The 16,159-nt window shown below is 37.7% G+C and overlaps 1 protein-coding gene across 1 annotated transcript; it reads right to left on the bottom strand.

The window, feature by feature from the left end:
• Positions 1-872: 872 nt before the first annotated feature.
• Positions 873-16,159, bottom strand: LOC128366933 (zinc finger protein ZFP2-like). Its single transcript, XM_053327693.1, has 4 exons — positions 16,141-16,159; positions 15,336-15,482; positions 8,373-9,044; positions 873-2,208 (listed from the first exon to the last, which is right to left on the bottom strand). Exons 1-4 carry the CDS (start codon positions 16,157-16,159, stop codon positions 1,064-1,066), a joined length of 1,983 nt encoding a protein of 660 aa, XP_053183668.1. The 3' UTR covers positions 873-1,063.

Consider the following 16,159-nt stretch of genomic DNA (forward strand, 5'->3'; position numbering starts at 1 on the left):
CATCATGTGTCTCCAAGGAGATTCTCTAATGTGACCTTTTGCTTTTCTTCTTTTGGTTGTTTAATTTTGTCGTTTCCTCCTCATACCACTACACTCCACTAGGATGTTAAGGAGCGAATGGCCTGAAAAGAACATTCACATAATTTGGTCATATATTTATGATTTATTGTGAATCTGATATTTGTATGTTTAACTTCATAACTTAATATTAAAATTGTATTAAAATAATTTATTTAGGATATCCATCATGAAAAATATTTTATTTTTCATAGAATGTGTTGCAAAAATGTTTAAACACTTAAGACAAAAATAATTTAAGTTGACATATGAAAACAAGTGAGCCAACACCTCTGAAGGGTTTCTCTGTTCCGATCCACTCACATACACTGTGTGGAGAAAGAAATGAAAAGAAGGGAAATTACTTTAAAAAGTCAACCATTTACACCACAATATTATATGGGAAAATAAAAGTTTTTATCAGTCACTCTTGCATATAAACATTGGCTTATTAAAAAAAATTGAGTTGTAATTTGAAAAGATCAAGTATGAGTAGAAAAGTAAATGAGTAGTAAAATTTTAAATCCTTGTTAAATCTGTAACTCTAATTCTATACATTTTTCATAAACAAACTTCATAAATTCCAAACCTTTGTCTATTGGGGCCACAACATTTGGCACCTTCATTTTAACAGCCACTACTGTGCATTTATTGTGAAAGAAAGATTTGTCCAAGATTTAGGAGATCTAATTCTTTCAAACAAATGCTGTTGCTAACAGTATGAGTGGTTACAAAAATGTAAAGAACAAAAAACCTGAAAAACAAAATTTGATAGTGTTGTTGACAATGTATAACATACATGAAGACATTCTGATCTCCTCTACATGGAGAATATTTTACATTCATTTACAAAGACACTTCTGCAGGAGTTTCAGCTTGATTGTTGTGTTTATGGATTGTTTTTGTTGACATGTGCTGCCATCATGTGTTCTTGTGTCCTATCATATTCACAGCAGCAAAAGAACATGAGTTGGCATGACAGGCATATTTGTAATCCTACAACTTCTCACCTGTGTATGTTCTCGTGTCTTTTTAATGTTCCCAGCAGAGAGAATCTTTTCTCACAGCTTTTACATGAGTACGGTTTCTCACCTGTGTGTGTTCTCATATGCAGGTTTAATGCGCCCACCTGGGAGAATCTTTTCCCACAGGTGTTACATGGATACGGCTTCTCACCTGTGTGTGTTCTTATGTGCTTTTTTAATGTGCCCGCCTCAGAAAATCTTTTTCCACATGTGTCACATGGATACGGCTTCTCACCTGTGTGTGATCTCATGTGCACTTGTAATGCCCCGGGCTCATAGTATCCTTTCTCACAGGTGTTACATGGATATGGCTTCTCATCTGTGTGTATTCTTAGGTGCTTTTTTAATGTGCCCGATTCAGAAAATCTTTTCCCACAAGTCTTACATGGGTATGGCTTCTCACCTGTGTGGACGCTCATGTGCACTTTTAATCTAGCTGGGTCAGAGAATCTTTTCTCACAAATGTCACATGGATACAGCTTCTCACCTGTATGGACTCTCTGATGTCTGAGCAAACTGGACTTAGACCCAAAAGATTTCCCACAAGTGTCACATTTAAAACGCTGTTTCCCTGTAAAAGTATTACTGTGAATCTTTGAAGTGGTTGACTTGTCTTCATTCTTACAATTTTCTCTACTGTGATGTCTCTTCTGTGGTTTTGGTTCTGCATTTCTAGTTGATCCTGAGTCTTCATGTTTGCCTCCTTTGTGATGTTGGTTCTCAGCTACATGAGAGTTGTGAGAGAGGAGTTGGTTGTCACTGTCTGGTTCAGGATACACAGAGCTTTTAATTGTTTGTACTGACACGTTTACAACTTGCTTTTCCTCTGCTACAATCTGAGTTTCATCAGGACTCAAGCCCAGAATCTGATCTTCACTTTCCTCAAAAGTAGGAGTCCACATCAAGGTTTCTGTCTCCTGCTTCAGTACCAGCTGTTCTCTCTCCAGACTGGTGCAGAGTTCCTCTTGTTCCTCTTTAATCTGTGGAGGCTCTGGTTCCTCTTGTTCCTCTTTAATCTGTGGAGGCTCTGGTTCCTCTTGGTCCAGACTTGAGTTCCTCTCCTGGTCACAGAGCTGCTGGTCAGTGAGAACCTCCTCCTCCTCACAGACATGCTGCTGTGGGAGCTCTGGAAGAACAAAGAGGAACTGAAGAGAAACTCTTGTACCACTTTCTGATAAGACGTCCTTTATAGGGGCTTTATAAGCATTAAATAATGACTTAATTAATGGTTAATAATTTTTTACTGTTTTATAATTTGTTTATAAACCATTATCATTAACACAATGACTCTTTATTAATGACTTACTATTGTTGATGATTATGAATCATTAATAAAGTGTTCAGTGACCATTAGTCATCAGAGTCATTAATAAATGGTGAATGTCTCACATATTTTAAGTCATCGATAAGATGCAAAAACTGCACATAGGAGGTTTCTCTGTAAAGAATAAAGATAAAGCAATTGTCATTGCAGTACAGAAAAATATTTCACAACTGGACAACTCAAAAATCATGCTTATCAATGCTTATAAATTATTTATAAAGTAGCAATTAATGATTTATTAACCATCAATGAGCATTAATCAATGCTTATCAACTTTTTTATACTCCTAAGTGGTGCAAAAACAGAATCAGCCACTAAATATCATTATTAGGTCCATTAAGTCACTTTTAATCAATGATTTTATAACTTCTTACAAGCTTGATTTTATGTTCTTAAAAGAGACCTGGTTGGACACCAAGAATGGTAATGCTACCTTACTGAATCCACTGAATGCTACCTTACTGAATCGACCAAATTTCATATTTGAGTTTGAAACACGACAGGACAAAAAAAGGGGACTTCATTTGGATAATTCTCATTATTTGAATAATTTAACTTTTTAACATTGAATATTTGCTTTGATAACGTTCAATCATGATTTTGGCCCCATCATAGCACTGGCACTGTTCTCGTAAAGGTATGAACAGACAACAGAGACTGTTTTAGCTGCTTTCAACTGCGGACTATACAATTCTATTACAGAGTAGAAACTTGGGTGTGACTATCCAGAACTATCCTAAATTGGTCCAAATCATATCTTCATGATAGAAAGTACTTTGTGTTCATTGAAAACTCTGTGTCTCAACAGATGGCCATGACGTGCAGGGTTCCACAATGGACAATTTTGGGTCCACTCTTATTCAATCTGTCTATGCTTTCTTTGGACCAAATACATCAAAATAACAAAGTAGCCCACCATAATTATACTGATGGCACAGAAATATACATAAAGGTGATTACAAACCTATTGAATCTTTGTATCACTGCCTCAAACTAGAAAATTAATGGATGCAACATAATGTCCTCACCGAAACTAATGGTGCTTTTCCACTCTACAGTTCCAGCACTACTTGGCTCGACTGGACTGGACTCTACTCGTACTTTTTTTATTAACCTGCCCTGGTGAGGTTCCAAGCGAGCGACCAGCTACAGCGTTACAGTGATTCTGCTCTCGTCTCTTGCTTTGTGTGTGACAAAAGACACAGGCAGAGCAAAGAGTACACCATCACCTCCATGTCCTCCATTGTTTATGTGTTTGTGTCACATATAAAACAAAGTCACGGCAGTTTCGCGCAGCCGTGCTATGACGACCATGCCCACGTTGAGTAGGCACTATAGTAATGGAAAAGGTTGTTCCTGGTACCGAGTTGAGTAGTTCTAGAACTGTATCGTGGAAAAGCGCCATAAGGAACACAAGCATATTACACCTAGAACTGGGCAATTATGGCAAAAATCAAAACCATGATTAATTGAACTTTTAAACTTGATTACGATTAATGAACGATTATCTCCACCCTTGATGAACAATTATGTATTTTCACAGTTACTTTTGTTTTGTTATGGTTTGGGTTTAAATGATCACTGGAGACAAGTTTTCAAATCCCTTAAAGATATGCAACCTTTGCTGTCATGGCAACAGTGAACATCACCATTAATTGACATGAGCAAGATTAAGTCGATTAGAGTTTCTAAATGTCTGTTTCGATTAGTCGATTAATTGCACAGCCCTAATTACACCAGTTCTGAAGTCAGTACACTGGCTAAAATTCTATTGCTTGTTTATAAATCATTTTGTGGCTCTGGGCCTGGGTACATCTCTGACTTGCTTGTGCCATATAACCCTTTTAGGACCCTAAAACCCCCCCTAAAACCCCCTCATCTGGTGCCTGCTGGTTGTTCCAACAGTCAGTACAAAACACGATAAAGCAGGGTTCTGTTAACATGCTACACAGACCTGGAATAACCTTCCAGTTGATACTAAACAAGCTTTTAAATCTCTTTAAATCTAACCCTAACCCTTTTCTATTTCATATCACCTACTTCTAAGAGTTACGTAGGAGCACTTGTTATGCTATTTTTTTTATCTCCTCTCATTAACAGTTTGTTGCCTAAATACTCCTTGAGTGGCTTTTGTGTACGAAATATGCTATACAAATAAAGTTGTCTTGCCATATTTTTTCACTTAAATCTCACCTTAAGTCCCAATCAGAAACTGACTTCAGCATTGTAGACACTCGAGAAAATAACTAAACCGATACAGTTTGGGTATTTTTGTTGCTTTTATTCAGTCAGTATAGCTGGCAGAGAAACAGGGACAGAGAGATAAATGACCTGCAGCATAAAGACGCTGTGATTATGTGGCATGCACTGTAACCACTCGACCACCAGGGGGCTCCACATGAACCTGTCTTAACCACTGCAGTATATTATTATTATTATGATTATCCTGTTTTATGTCATAATAATTAGAGTTTTACAGACCTGTTCTGTGTAACTTTATTCCAGGTGTCCAAACGATATCCAGCAGTCTGCGCTGACGGTTGATCTCTTCTTCGTACTCTGAGATAGTTGTTTGAAAATGTCGGAATATTTCTTCAGCAGCAGCAGTTAGTCGCTCGTTGATTAACTCTCTCAAACGCTGACCTGAAGTCATTGTTGCTTCTTTACAATAAAATATATCCGTGTAATGCAGAGAAACGTCTTCCAAGCAGCTACTAACATGTGTGATGTTTACCTTCGTTCTAATGTTAGACTTTTAATCTTCTTCTTCTTCTTCGTTTGGATCCGTTGGCATCCACCTTAAGGATGAATTACTGCCACCTACTGGACTCAAGTATATTACAGCAGATTGGAGGCAAAACCAAATTCTCAAGATAAGATATTCTCTTATTAGTCCCATAATGGAAACATTTTGCAATTAAACCTGTTTCCTTAACATGTTTAATTGACTGTATGCCTTGATGTTTCTCCAAGAAGATTCTCTAATGTGACCTTTTGCTTTGCTTGTCTTAGTAGTTTAATTTCATCATTTCCTCCTCATACCACTACACTCCAGTAGCATGTTAAGATCCAATGGCCTAAAAAAACACATTCACGGAATTTGGTCAAAGATTTTATCACTCTGGTATGTTTATGTTTTCACTTATCCAGGACACTAACCCTAACACTTCACCCTGATGCCCTCTGGAAGGCGATACAGGGACATGAGATCTCGTACTTCCAGACTGATTAACAGTTTTTATCCAAGTGTCATTAAAATCATTAACTCATCAAATGTGCAGTAGTGCATACTGTGTATGCATCTCAGCTAGGCCGGTTATGCAATGAAGTTTGAACTGCTGCTCTTATTCTAATCACGTCTGTGTTATTTATTTATTATGCATTTTTATATTCTCTCTTTTTTTTTTTTTACCCTACTGTATTTTATGTGTCACATCTTTTGCTGGTTATGTTAAGTGTTCAAACCCACTGCTAAATTACTCATTACTCATCACTCGGTATGGTATATTGCAACAAGAAATATTAATACATAGTAGAGAGGTCTACTATAGTATATAATAATAATAATGGTTCACAATGAACAATCCCAGATTTCTACAGAGAGGAACCTGAGATAGTTAATGAATCCTGAGAGAAACACAATATTAATGACAGAGCTATCCAAAGTATATTAAAGCTGTTAAAATAAAATCATTTGAACAAGTAGCATAATTGTTTGTCCCATCTCTAACAGACATGCTCACAAAATAATTAAAGAAAACGACAAAATCCTCCGGTCAATCAATCATACATGCCCCTTCACAAATCAAATGACACAAAAACATGTTAGTATACTATACAAAACGGAAACTAACAAACAAACAAACAGAAAAGATGCGTACCTCTCCCATGGATTGCAGTGAAAAAAGGGGAGAGGCAGAGGTGGGAAACAAACCGTATAGTGTGGGGGTAGAGGTTGGGAGGGTTACTTTAAAAATACATTACAAAACAGTTACTAGTTACATGTTAAAAAATGTAGTCAGTAACGTAATCCAAGTACCACGATGTTAAAGTAATGTAACTGGATTCTTCTGTTACTTTAGGATTGTTGCAATATCAAATATGCAATAATAAAGACACAGGACACATTCAGCACAAAATTGCAAATAAAAACCATTTAATTCACAAAGACCAGCGCAAATTTCCACACGCAGTTATGGTGGAGATAGTGTGTTAAGAGAGTTGCTGTTTTTCTCTCTCTCTCTCTTTCTAGGTTTGAATGATATCAAATCGAATTTGTCTGATGGAGCTCAGGGTTCATCTATAAGTTCTGCTTTATTATAAACAACCCCACCATCTAAACCTGAGTCTGTGTACCAGCTGATCTGTCGATGTGCAGCAGAACACAGAACATTAATCACCGTCCAATCTGGATCAATCTGTTGTTAATCAAGTTGCTACTGTTGTACAGCGTCTGTAAATGCACACAGCCTTTTTCTCTTCAGTTTGGAGACTCGCTTGTCGTTTCAGATGCTGTATGATGCTGCAGCCAGCTGTGACATAAAGCCATCTGCATGTTGTGCTGTAAAATTCAACATGCTCAGAGAAAGTCTCTGAAGAAACATTGTCTGGCCCGCTGACTGACTGAAGGCTGAGTTTTCTTTGACTCATTCAGTATTTATCGTTTTCGGTGACCAGTGACCCACTGACAGCTGTAATGTGCGCAACAAGCGCAATAAACTCAAGCTCTCTTTTAACTAATTTGTAAGAGTCTTTGGGACTGCCACAGAGTAACAAACATCCCTGCCAACCTTTAATTTCAATGAGTGTGTGAAGTGTGTGAACATCATGTGGCATCATCCTCTACTCAGACTATCGTGGGTCAGGGAGTTAATTTTCTCTCTCCTTTCTGCTCTGCTCACTTTTACAGTACATGGTAGTATAAAGTTCTTTATTGTAAAATGTGTTTCAAATTTTGAATCCTGCTAAATAATCCCCATTTTTACTAAATGTACCTGTAATCAGAATACATCTTTTTTCTGTAACTGTACCAGAATACAGTTACCTTTTTTGTATCCTAATTACGTGATGCCGTTACATGTACTCCGTTACTCCCCAAACCTACTGGGTGGGTCACACCGAAATAAATGTCGGGGTACAAACAAAACACTCACACGTTCCACCTGAGCAGAGGAGCAACAAGTCAGGTATGTAACCATTTTGTGTAATTATAACATCACCATTGAGCACAAAATATATATATTATTATTATATAAATAATAATAATAACATTATGACTAACTGTTACACCTGTTTCACAAAGCAGGTTTAAAAACTCTGCGAACAGTTGGTTTGCACCTTAACTCAAAGTTCAGTTAACTCTGAGTTAAGGTAAAAAAGAAGAGAAGAAAGCAATACAGTAGCAGCAGCAAAAGAGCATGAGTTGGCATGGCAGGCATATTTCTAATCCTACGACTTCGAACCAGTGTGTGCTTTCATGTGTTGCTTTAACAATGACGGTATTGAGAATTTTTTCTCACAGATGTCACATGGGTACCGCATGTCACCTGTGTGTATTTTTATATGCAGGTTTAATGCGCTCAGCTGCGTGAATCTTTTCCCACAAGTGTTACATAAGAACGGCTTCTCACCTGTGTGGACTACCATGTGCAGTTTTAATTTTCCCAGTTCAGAGAATCTTTTCTCACAGACGTCACATGGGAAAGGCTTCTCACCTGTGTGTGTTCTCATATGCTGTTTTAATGCGCCCAAGGCCATGTATCCTTTCCCACAAGTGCTACATAGGTACGGCCTCTCACCTGTGTGTGATCTTACATGCACTTTTAATGCGCCTTGCTCATAGAATCTTTTCTCACAGAAGTTACACATGTACGGCTTTTCACCTGTGTGTAATCGCATATGCTTTTTTAATATGCCTGCGTCAGAAAATCCTCTACCACAAACCTCACATGGGTATGGCTTCTCACCTGTATGGACTCTCATGTGCCCTTTTAAAGGGCCGTGCTCAAAGAATCTTTTCCCACAAACCTCACATGAGTATGGCTTCTCACCTGTATGGACTCTCTGATGTCTGAGCAACATGGACTTGAACACAAAACTTTTCTCACAAGTGTCACATTTAAATATAGCACTACGAATCTTTGGAGTGGTGGACTTGTCTTCATTGTTAGTGTCATGTTTCTTCTGTGGTGTTGGTTTTGCATTTCTAGTTGATCCTGAGTCTCCATGTTTGCCTCCTTCGTGATGTTGGTTCTCAGCTACATGAGAGTTGTGAGAGAGGAGCTGGTCGTCACTGTTTGGTTCTAGATACACAAAGCTTTCAAGTGACCCACTGACAACTTGCTCTTCCTCTGCCGCAATCTGAGTTTCATCAGGACTCAAGTCCAGAATCTGATCTTCACTTCCCTCAAAAGTAGGAGTCCACATCAAGGTTTCTGTCTCCTGCTCCAGTACCAACTGTTCTCCCTCTAGACTGGTGCAGAGTTCCTCTTGTTCCTCTTTAATCTGTGGAGGCTCTTGTTCCCCTTGAATCTGTGGAGGCTCTGGTTCCTCTTGGTCCAGACTTGAGTTCCTCTCCTGGTCACAGAGCTGCTGGTCAGTGAGAACCTCCTCCTCATAGACATGCTGCTGTGGGAGCTCTGGAAGGACAAAGAGGAAAGAATGAATTATCTGAACTGAATTTGATTGAGTAGTTATTATGGGTCATTTTAATGTACACATAGTGATAAAAATATGCCAGTGATAAAAATGCTAAACAATTTAATGCCATACTTGATATGTTTGAGCTATCTCAACATGTGAAAGGGCCAACCCATACAAAGGACACACCCTAGATCTTGATATTACTAAGAGTATCAACATTTCAAATGTCACCGTGCTTGATGGTGCTCTGTCAGATCACTTCTGTGTATTCTTTGATTTGTCCTTTATACAAAAAAAAATCAACATTAAATCTGAAATGACAAAAACAAGGTACATAAATGAGAACACTAGAACATTTTTTATTCATGCCATCAAATCTGAATCTGTTCCAGTTTCAAATTAAAATATTGACAAACTAAATGCATTCAGTTCTAAAGTATTGATTGTAATTGTTGCCATTGCTCATGCTAAAGTTAAACTGATTACTAGTAAACAAAAGGCACCATGGAGAAACCCCTTCTGTAAGGGGCAAGAAAAGGGAGTGCCAAAAAAAAGAAGTGTGAAAATGGCATATCAAAGTTCCAAATTCACCTTGAAATATATAAGAAAAATGCGTATTCACAGTTTGCATTTGGAAAGTGCAAGGCAATCATTGTTCTCTGAGATCATCAACATAAAAATTCACACATGCTATTTGCAAGTTTAATCAACCCGTTGGTTCAAATACCTCCGACACTAGATTCTACCATCAAATGTAATGAGTTTGCATCTGTTTTCATGAACAAATTCAGGGTATCAGACAGGCTACAATCCCTGACAAAAACATATTGTTACCGCTGCCTTCCAATAGTAACCTGGTTGTCATGACACAATTTAATCCCATTGATAACAAAATACTTAAAGAAACTGTCTTTTACTTTTTAACATTGAATATTTGCTTTGTTAACTTTCAATCATGATGGCGGCCCCATCATAGCACTGGCACAGCTCTCTTATAGATATTTATGACATTCAGCTGAACAGAGACTCAAGACAATTCTACTACACAGATTAGAAAATTGGGTGTGACTGTCCGGAACTGTCCAAAAATTACTTGTTTATAAATCATTTTGTGGCTCTGGGCCTGGGTACATCTCTGACTTGCTTGTGTCATATAACCCTTCTACGACCCTAAGGTCATCTGGTACCTGCTGGTTGTTCCAACAGTCAGTAAGATAAGATATTCCTTTATTAGTTCCACAATGGGGAAATCTGCATTATTACAGCAGCAAGTAGACAGTAAAACAGAATAAGAAAGAATAAAGAACAATAAATAATAAGAACAATAATAGTACAAATATATATCAACAATAATCGTGACATTATTTACATTATTTACAAGAGTAATATTGGTATTGAGTGGTAATACACCAGAGGTGATATTCTTATTGCACAGATTAAAGTGAAATAAATATATATGTATAATATATGTATATTGCATACAATTGAAATTAGTAGTGTAATGTATGATTAGTAGTATACATCAAATACTAATATTGCAGAGTATTGTACAAAACCATATAAAGCAGCATTCTGTTATCATGCTTCACAGACCTGGAATAACCTTCCAGATGACATTAGACAACCCCTAACTCTGACTACTTTTAAATCTTAATTAAAAATGTTTCTAATTCATATTGTAAAAGTGCAGAAGGATTAACCATTGGATTGATCATTTTAACGTAAGACTATGGATGTAAATTTATTAGTTTTAATCTTCAACCTAGCATTGATATTATTTCACATTTGTGCATTCAGGGTGTTTTCTCTCTCTCCCATGCGCTGGATAGTCTCTCCCTCTCGTGCGCTCTACACAATCAACCCCACGCACTCAGTCACTTTCTAGCGCGTGTTCCTGTTAGCTCTAGTTTCTTTGATAGAATTGCAGGCGTCAGAGAGCCGTTCTCAATATGCGGGACACTCCCGAAACTTCAGAAAGTTGGTATGTCTGGCACTTTGAGTGGCCTTTGTGTAGGGCAGTGTTCCTCAAATACAAATCTTAAAGGTCCACAAAAATTTGTTTCAACAAGTCAAAGGTCTGTCCACACCAAATCAATGTATCCACCACCAACCAACTTAACAATACAGTGGTAGTAGAGTAGAAAAATAGAATATATGACTCAACTGTAAAATGTATTTTTAATTTTAACAACAAAACAAAATGTCCTTTTCATAAAAACAACAAAAATCAAATAAATACTCAAAAACAAAACTTTTTTTTCCTTTTTAACATAAATTTAAATAAATACTTATATACAACAAAACACAATTCACAACCCCTGCAAATAATACAAAAACAAATCTCAACACTTTTCTTTTAAAATACAGACACAAAGGACACAAGAAAGGAGGATAGAACTGTAGTGCTGTTCTTAGTGCTGTGCATCTGAAGTGACTCAAGTATTAAGTTCAAACGTGGTTGCATGCCCAACAAGTCACAGCCTATCAGCGCATTGTTGGCATAGCAACTAAAATACACACGGTGAAGGACTGGAGTCACACATCCATACCAGAGATAAAAACGGATCATTCAGACTCGCGCCAACACTCGCATTTAATAATAATAATAATATTTTATGCAAGATTTTTCTTTTTTGAAGATTATACCAGGATCCGCAGATAGTTGTCCCGCGGACCGGAGTCTGTTTGAAGATCTCTGGTGTAGGGAATACGCTATACACATAAAGTTGTCTTGCCATATTTGTTTCCATTAAATCTCCCCTTAAGTCCCAATCAGAAAGTGACTTCAGCATTGTTGACACCCGAGCAAACAACTACCTACACCCGGTTTATTATTATGATTATTTTGCTTAATTATATAATTATTAGAGTTTTACAGACCTGTTCTGTGAAAAAGTATTTCAGGTGTCCAAACCATAGACTGGAGCAGTCTGCGCTGACGGTTGATCTCTTCTTCGTACTCTGAGATAATTAATACAGCATCTCGGAATATTTCTCTAGCAACAGTAGTTAGTCGCTCGCTGATTAACTCTCTCAGACGCTCAGCCATTGTTGCTTCACTTAAATCAAATGTCTCCGTGTCCTGCTGAGAGACTTCTGCCAAACTCAGGACACCGAGCAGCTTTTAACTGTTGGTGTTAACACTGTTAAACCTGTTCAGCTTGTAGAACGGTTCATTATATGGCTGCTTCTTTTAGTAGTTGGCATTTACCTTAAGGGTGAATTACTGCCACACGCAAGACTTATACATTTCAATCTTCCCCCTCATACCACTACACTCCTGTAGCATGTTCAGGAGCTAATGTCCTGAAACATTCACTTCATCCTGTCATAGATTTATTATCAATCTGTAATTATTGTGTTATCACCTCAGACAAAGTTAAAATACAATTACTTATTGTATCGTTTAGATTCCCAAATCATCCAGTCAATCACATTAAAAATATATCACTCTCAAAATATTTTGTTTTTCATTAAATGTGTTGACAACAGACTGAAGTGTATCATCTGCACTCTGTCACCTCTAAAGCAGCACACAATTTAAACTGATCACAAAATGCATACACATTATTAAATACCTCAGACAAAAACACTTTAGCAGAAAACATTTACACCATAACATTATACAGGAAAATAAGTTTTCAGTCACTCTTGCATATAAACACTGACCTCTTACAAAAATAGTAGCCTTCATTTATAAATATGAGTACAAGTGGAAAGTGTGTGAATGTAATGTTCTTGTTGATCTTCTTGATTTTTTCTAAAAAAATGTCATAATTGCAGACCCTTGTCTATGGGAGCCATAACATTTGGAACCTTCACCACTACTGCACATTTGTTGTGAAAGAAAGATTTTCCCAAAATCTGAATGTATAGAAATCAGGATGGAAAGGCCATACGCCAACATGGTGAAAATCAATCTACATGCTGTCATACCGAACTGCAACAACACAAGCAACACAAAGCTCATTTAAAGTGACACTTCATTTTATTACTGATAAATCAGTATTACTTGCTGTTACAAAGATGTACATGGATAGATTACACACAGACTATAACGTAGATTATGAACACATCTCACATTTGATCAAACTCCATATAAAAACAAAACAAAAAGTAACTCAGAAGGGTGTTACTATACTATACAGGATTTGTTGGTTGGTGTTTGTGATAACAGCATTAAGATGTGGTCCCTCCTCCCTGGCTCAACAGCACCAGAGAGGGAGAGATACTGATCAATAGAAACACTGATTGATATGTTTCTGATATGACAAAGCCCAAGATGACGTTCTAGGATATCTTGTTTTCTCTACAACGCAAAGATATTCAGTTTACTGTCATGGACTAACTGAATATCAAACCCTGTGTCTGTCTCTCTCTCTTTCTGTCGGTCTACCTGTCTGTCTGTTTTTCAGACGGAGAAAGAGGGAGACAGAAAGAATAGTGGTTTTGTATGAGTGGTCAGGTCTTTAAGCAAATATTTGAAAGACTTAATAGTAAGACTAAGTGCCATGGAAGTGTGTAACTTTATATACAATAAATAAAACTTAAATTAAAGTGATACTACGTTATTGGCTCCAGTCAGCCAATAACTTCATAATGAATTACATTATTGGCTGCTTCATGGCATTAGCAGACATTTTTGTTCAAGCTTATCAACTGGAATCAAGTGGATTGGGGACGTCAATCACAGTCAATCACACGTGCAATATGGGGCACAAACCCAAAACCCTGTGGAAGGGGAAAGGAGGAAGTATATGCGTCAACAGGTTAGAGCAATTTCAGATATTACTTCTGAGTGATATGACATTATCTGTTTGATCTCCCCAGAGCAGAAACCTGTCAGGCTTACGCAATAGTCATTTCGTCTTTTTGTGCAGCAATAGCTTTTACTTGTGTAGACCAAACCCTTGTTTACCATTCTGTTATGAACAAGAATTTCACTTGTTGGCTCAATCAATGTCAGAAGGAAGGCATTCTGCTCATTCTCTGTGACAGAGGACACGGTCACTGACTGTACACTGAGTTGAGGAATGTGGTATAGCAAATTCAAGGAGCATGACATCTGCTTTGTTCACCTTGTGAAAACAGCTGAAAGTAGAAGGTCAAAGTGTTTGACATAGCAACCATCTAGTATACCTTCAAGGCAAGGCTTGCTATAGAACAACGCCACACCCGCCATTCAGAGACTTTCCGGAATTTCCACTCACTTAATGGTCTGGGTAACCGAGTGATCAGGTGAGGTGGCTGAATGCATTTGAGTTAGCTCAATAACCCTGAGTGTGGCAGGATTGTTAATATAATAAGGCTGGCTGGCACCTTCTAGCATGAGTTCTGTCCGCTGTCTGATAACACCTAACAAAGCAGTGTGAATATAATCAGGCACAAACCCCCAAATGATATTGAAGTGTTAATCAAGGGAGATGGGCCTTTTTTGTTGGGTTAATACCGACTCGTGCTGCATTCTCCCAGCATTCTTTCTGCATCTGTCACCGTACTCTGTATCAGAGCCGGTGTACTTTATCTTCTCTTCTACCGAGTTGCTAGGATGGAGGCAAAAGCCACAAGTATCCATTAAACTATGTTGTATTCTGTATGCCAAGTCATACCTTTGAATCACAGCAACACAGGCATATTACTTTGCTGTTTCCGCATTCCATTCTTGTTACAAGACACTCCTTTGGATACAAGAATTTTTGACTGGTCGCCAAAGGTTCATTAAGTTCATTAAGATGTAGCTGAATTGGCCAAATGGAAAACTTAAACCACTTAAACACAGGTGAACAGTCAGAGTTAAAAGTGTATGAAAAACGATTAACATCTAATAAAATCTGCTCAGCTGCTGATAACTTCTTGTTAAAAATCCCCATCATAAATGTCAGAAATCACTCTGTTTCCATTGCATGGTCAGTCAGATCTGTAGCTCAACTCATTCTGTATCTCTGGATTTTCAAGGATGCGCTGTACTTGAGGAGGATCTGGAACAATGATGAAGAAGCTTGCATAGTTAAGTGTGCTGACATTAACTGGGACATGACATCCTGCACACTGTGTTATATGTTTATCTTGGATTTGTTGGTGTGTACCTATGTTTGCTTGACAGTTCAGGAATTCCACATTATCTGAATTATTCAAGAATATTTGGATCTGGGGACAACATCTTTTCCAAATAAGTTATGAATGAGTTCAAACAAATCACAGGGCTGAGTCCCTGTAATATAGTGTAAAGCAGCATGACACATAATAACACATAATCATGAGTAGTGATTCAGCCTTAGTTGTGGTACCTGTTGAAGTTGGTGTGGAGTCAATGTCAGGGTCGGTCCCTAACTTCTCAAATGGATGATCCCCAGTAGAGTCTGAGTTACTGTTATCTGAGAGAGGTCCATGATCATTTGAGAGAGCTGCATCACTGTCTGAGAGAGGTCCACATCCTAAGTGGGTGAGGACACATAACACATATTTAAAAAACAAAAAAACAGGAAATTAATTAATGTAAGGAGACCAGAAAAATAATAGCAAAGCACAACTAACCTGAGCTACCAAATGTTGTCTGCTAATACTTTGTGTGCAGTCTGAGAGAGCCACGTTGTCATCTGTCCTGGTAGCAAATATATTTCTGCACTTTTGGGTGTTCATTCATCTTCTTACAAAAAGGACACGATCACTGACTGTACACTGAGTTGAGAAATGTGGTGTAACTCTGTGCAGCAAGAATTTTTTGACTACTTGAAGAGCAACATATTTGGTTCCATGCACCATTTTAAAGGAGATTTGCTTTTTCAAAAACTTGGCCACATGAGTACAGAGATGCACGTTGAATGTCACTGTACTCCCCCTATACAAAAGCTACCAAATGTTGTCTGCTAATACTTTGTGTGCGGTGAGCCACGTTGTCATCTGAGTGAATGCTGTCATCACCTGAGGCGACTGTGCCCTGATGTAGGGGAGGAGAACACATTAAACATAAATATAGCTTGTACTTTTTTCACACGTTCTGTAGAAAGACTGCAAGACAGATGACGTTAACATGAAGTTTAAATGATTCACGTCTCAGATATAGTCTAAACTTTTTTTTTTTTTTTTACTTACCACAATCATATGTTGCCAT

Source organism: Scomber japonicus, chromosome 10, assembly GCF_027409825.1.
Source record: "Scomber japonicus isolate fScoJap1 chromosome 10, fScoJap1.pri, whole genome shotgun sequence".
Lineage (NCBI taxonomy): Eukaryota > Metazoa > Chordata > Actinopteri > Scombriformes > Scombridae > Scomber > Scomber japonicus.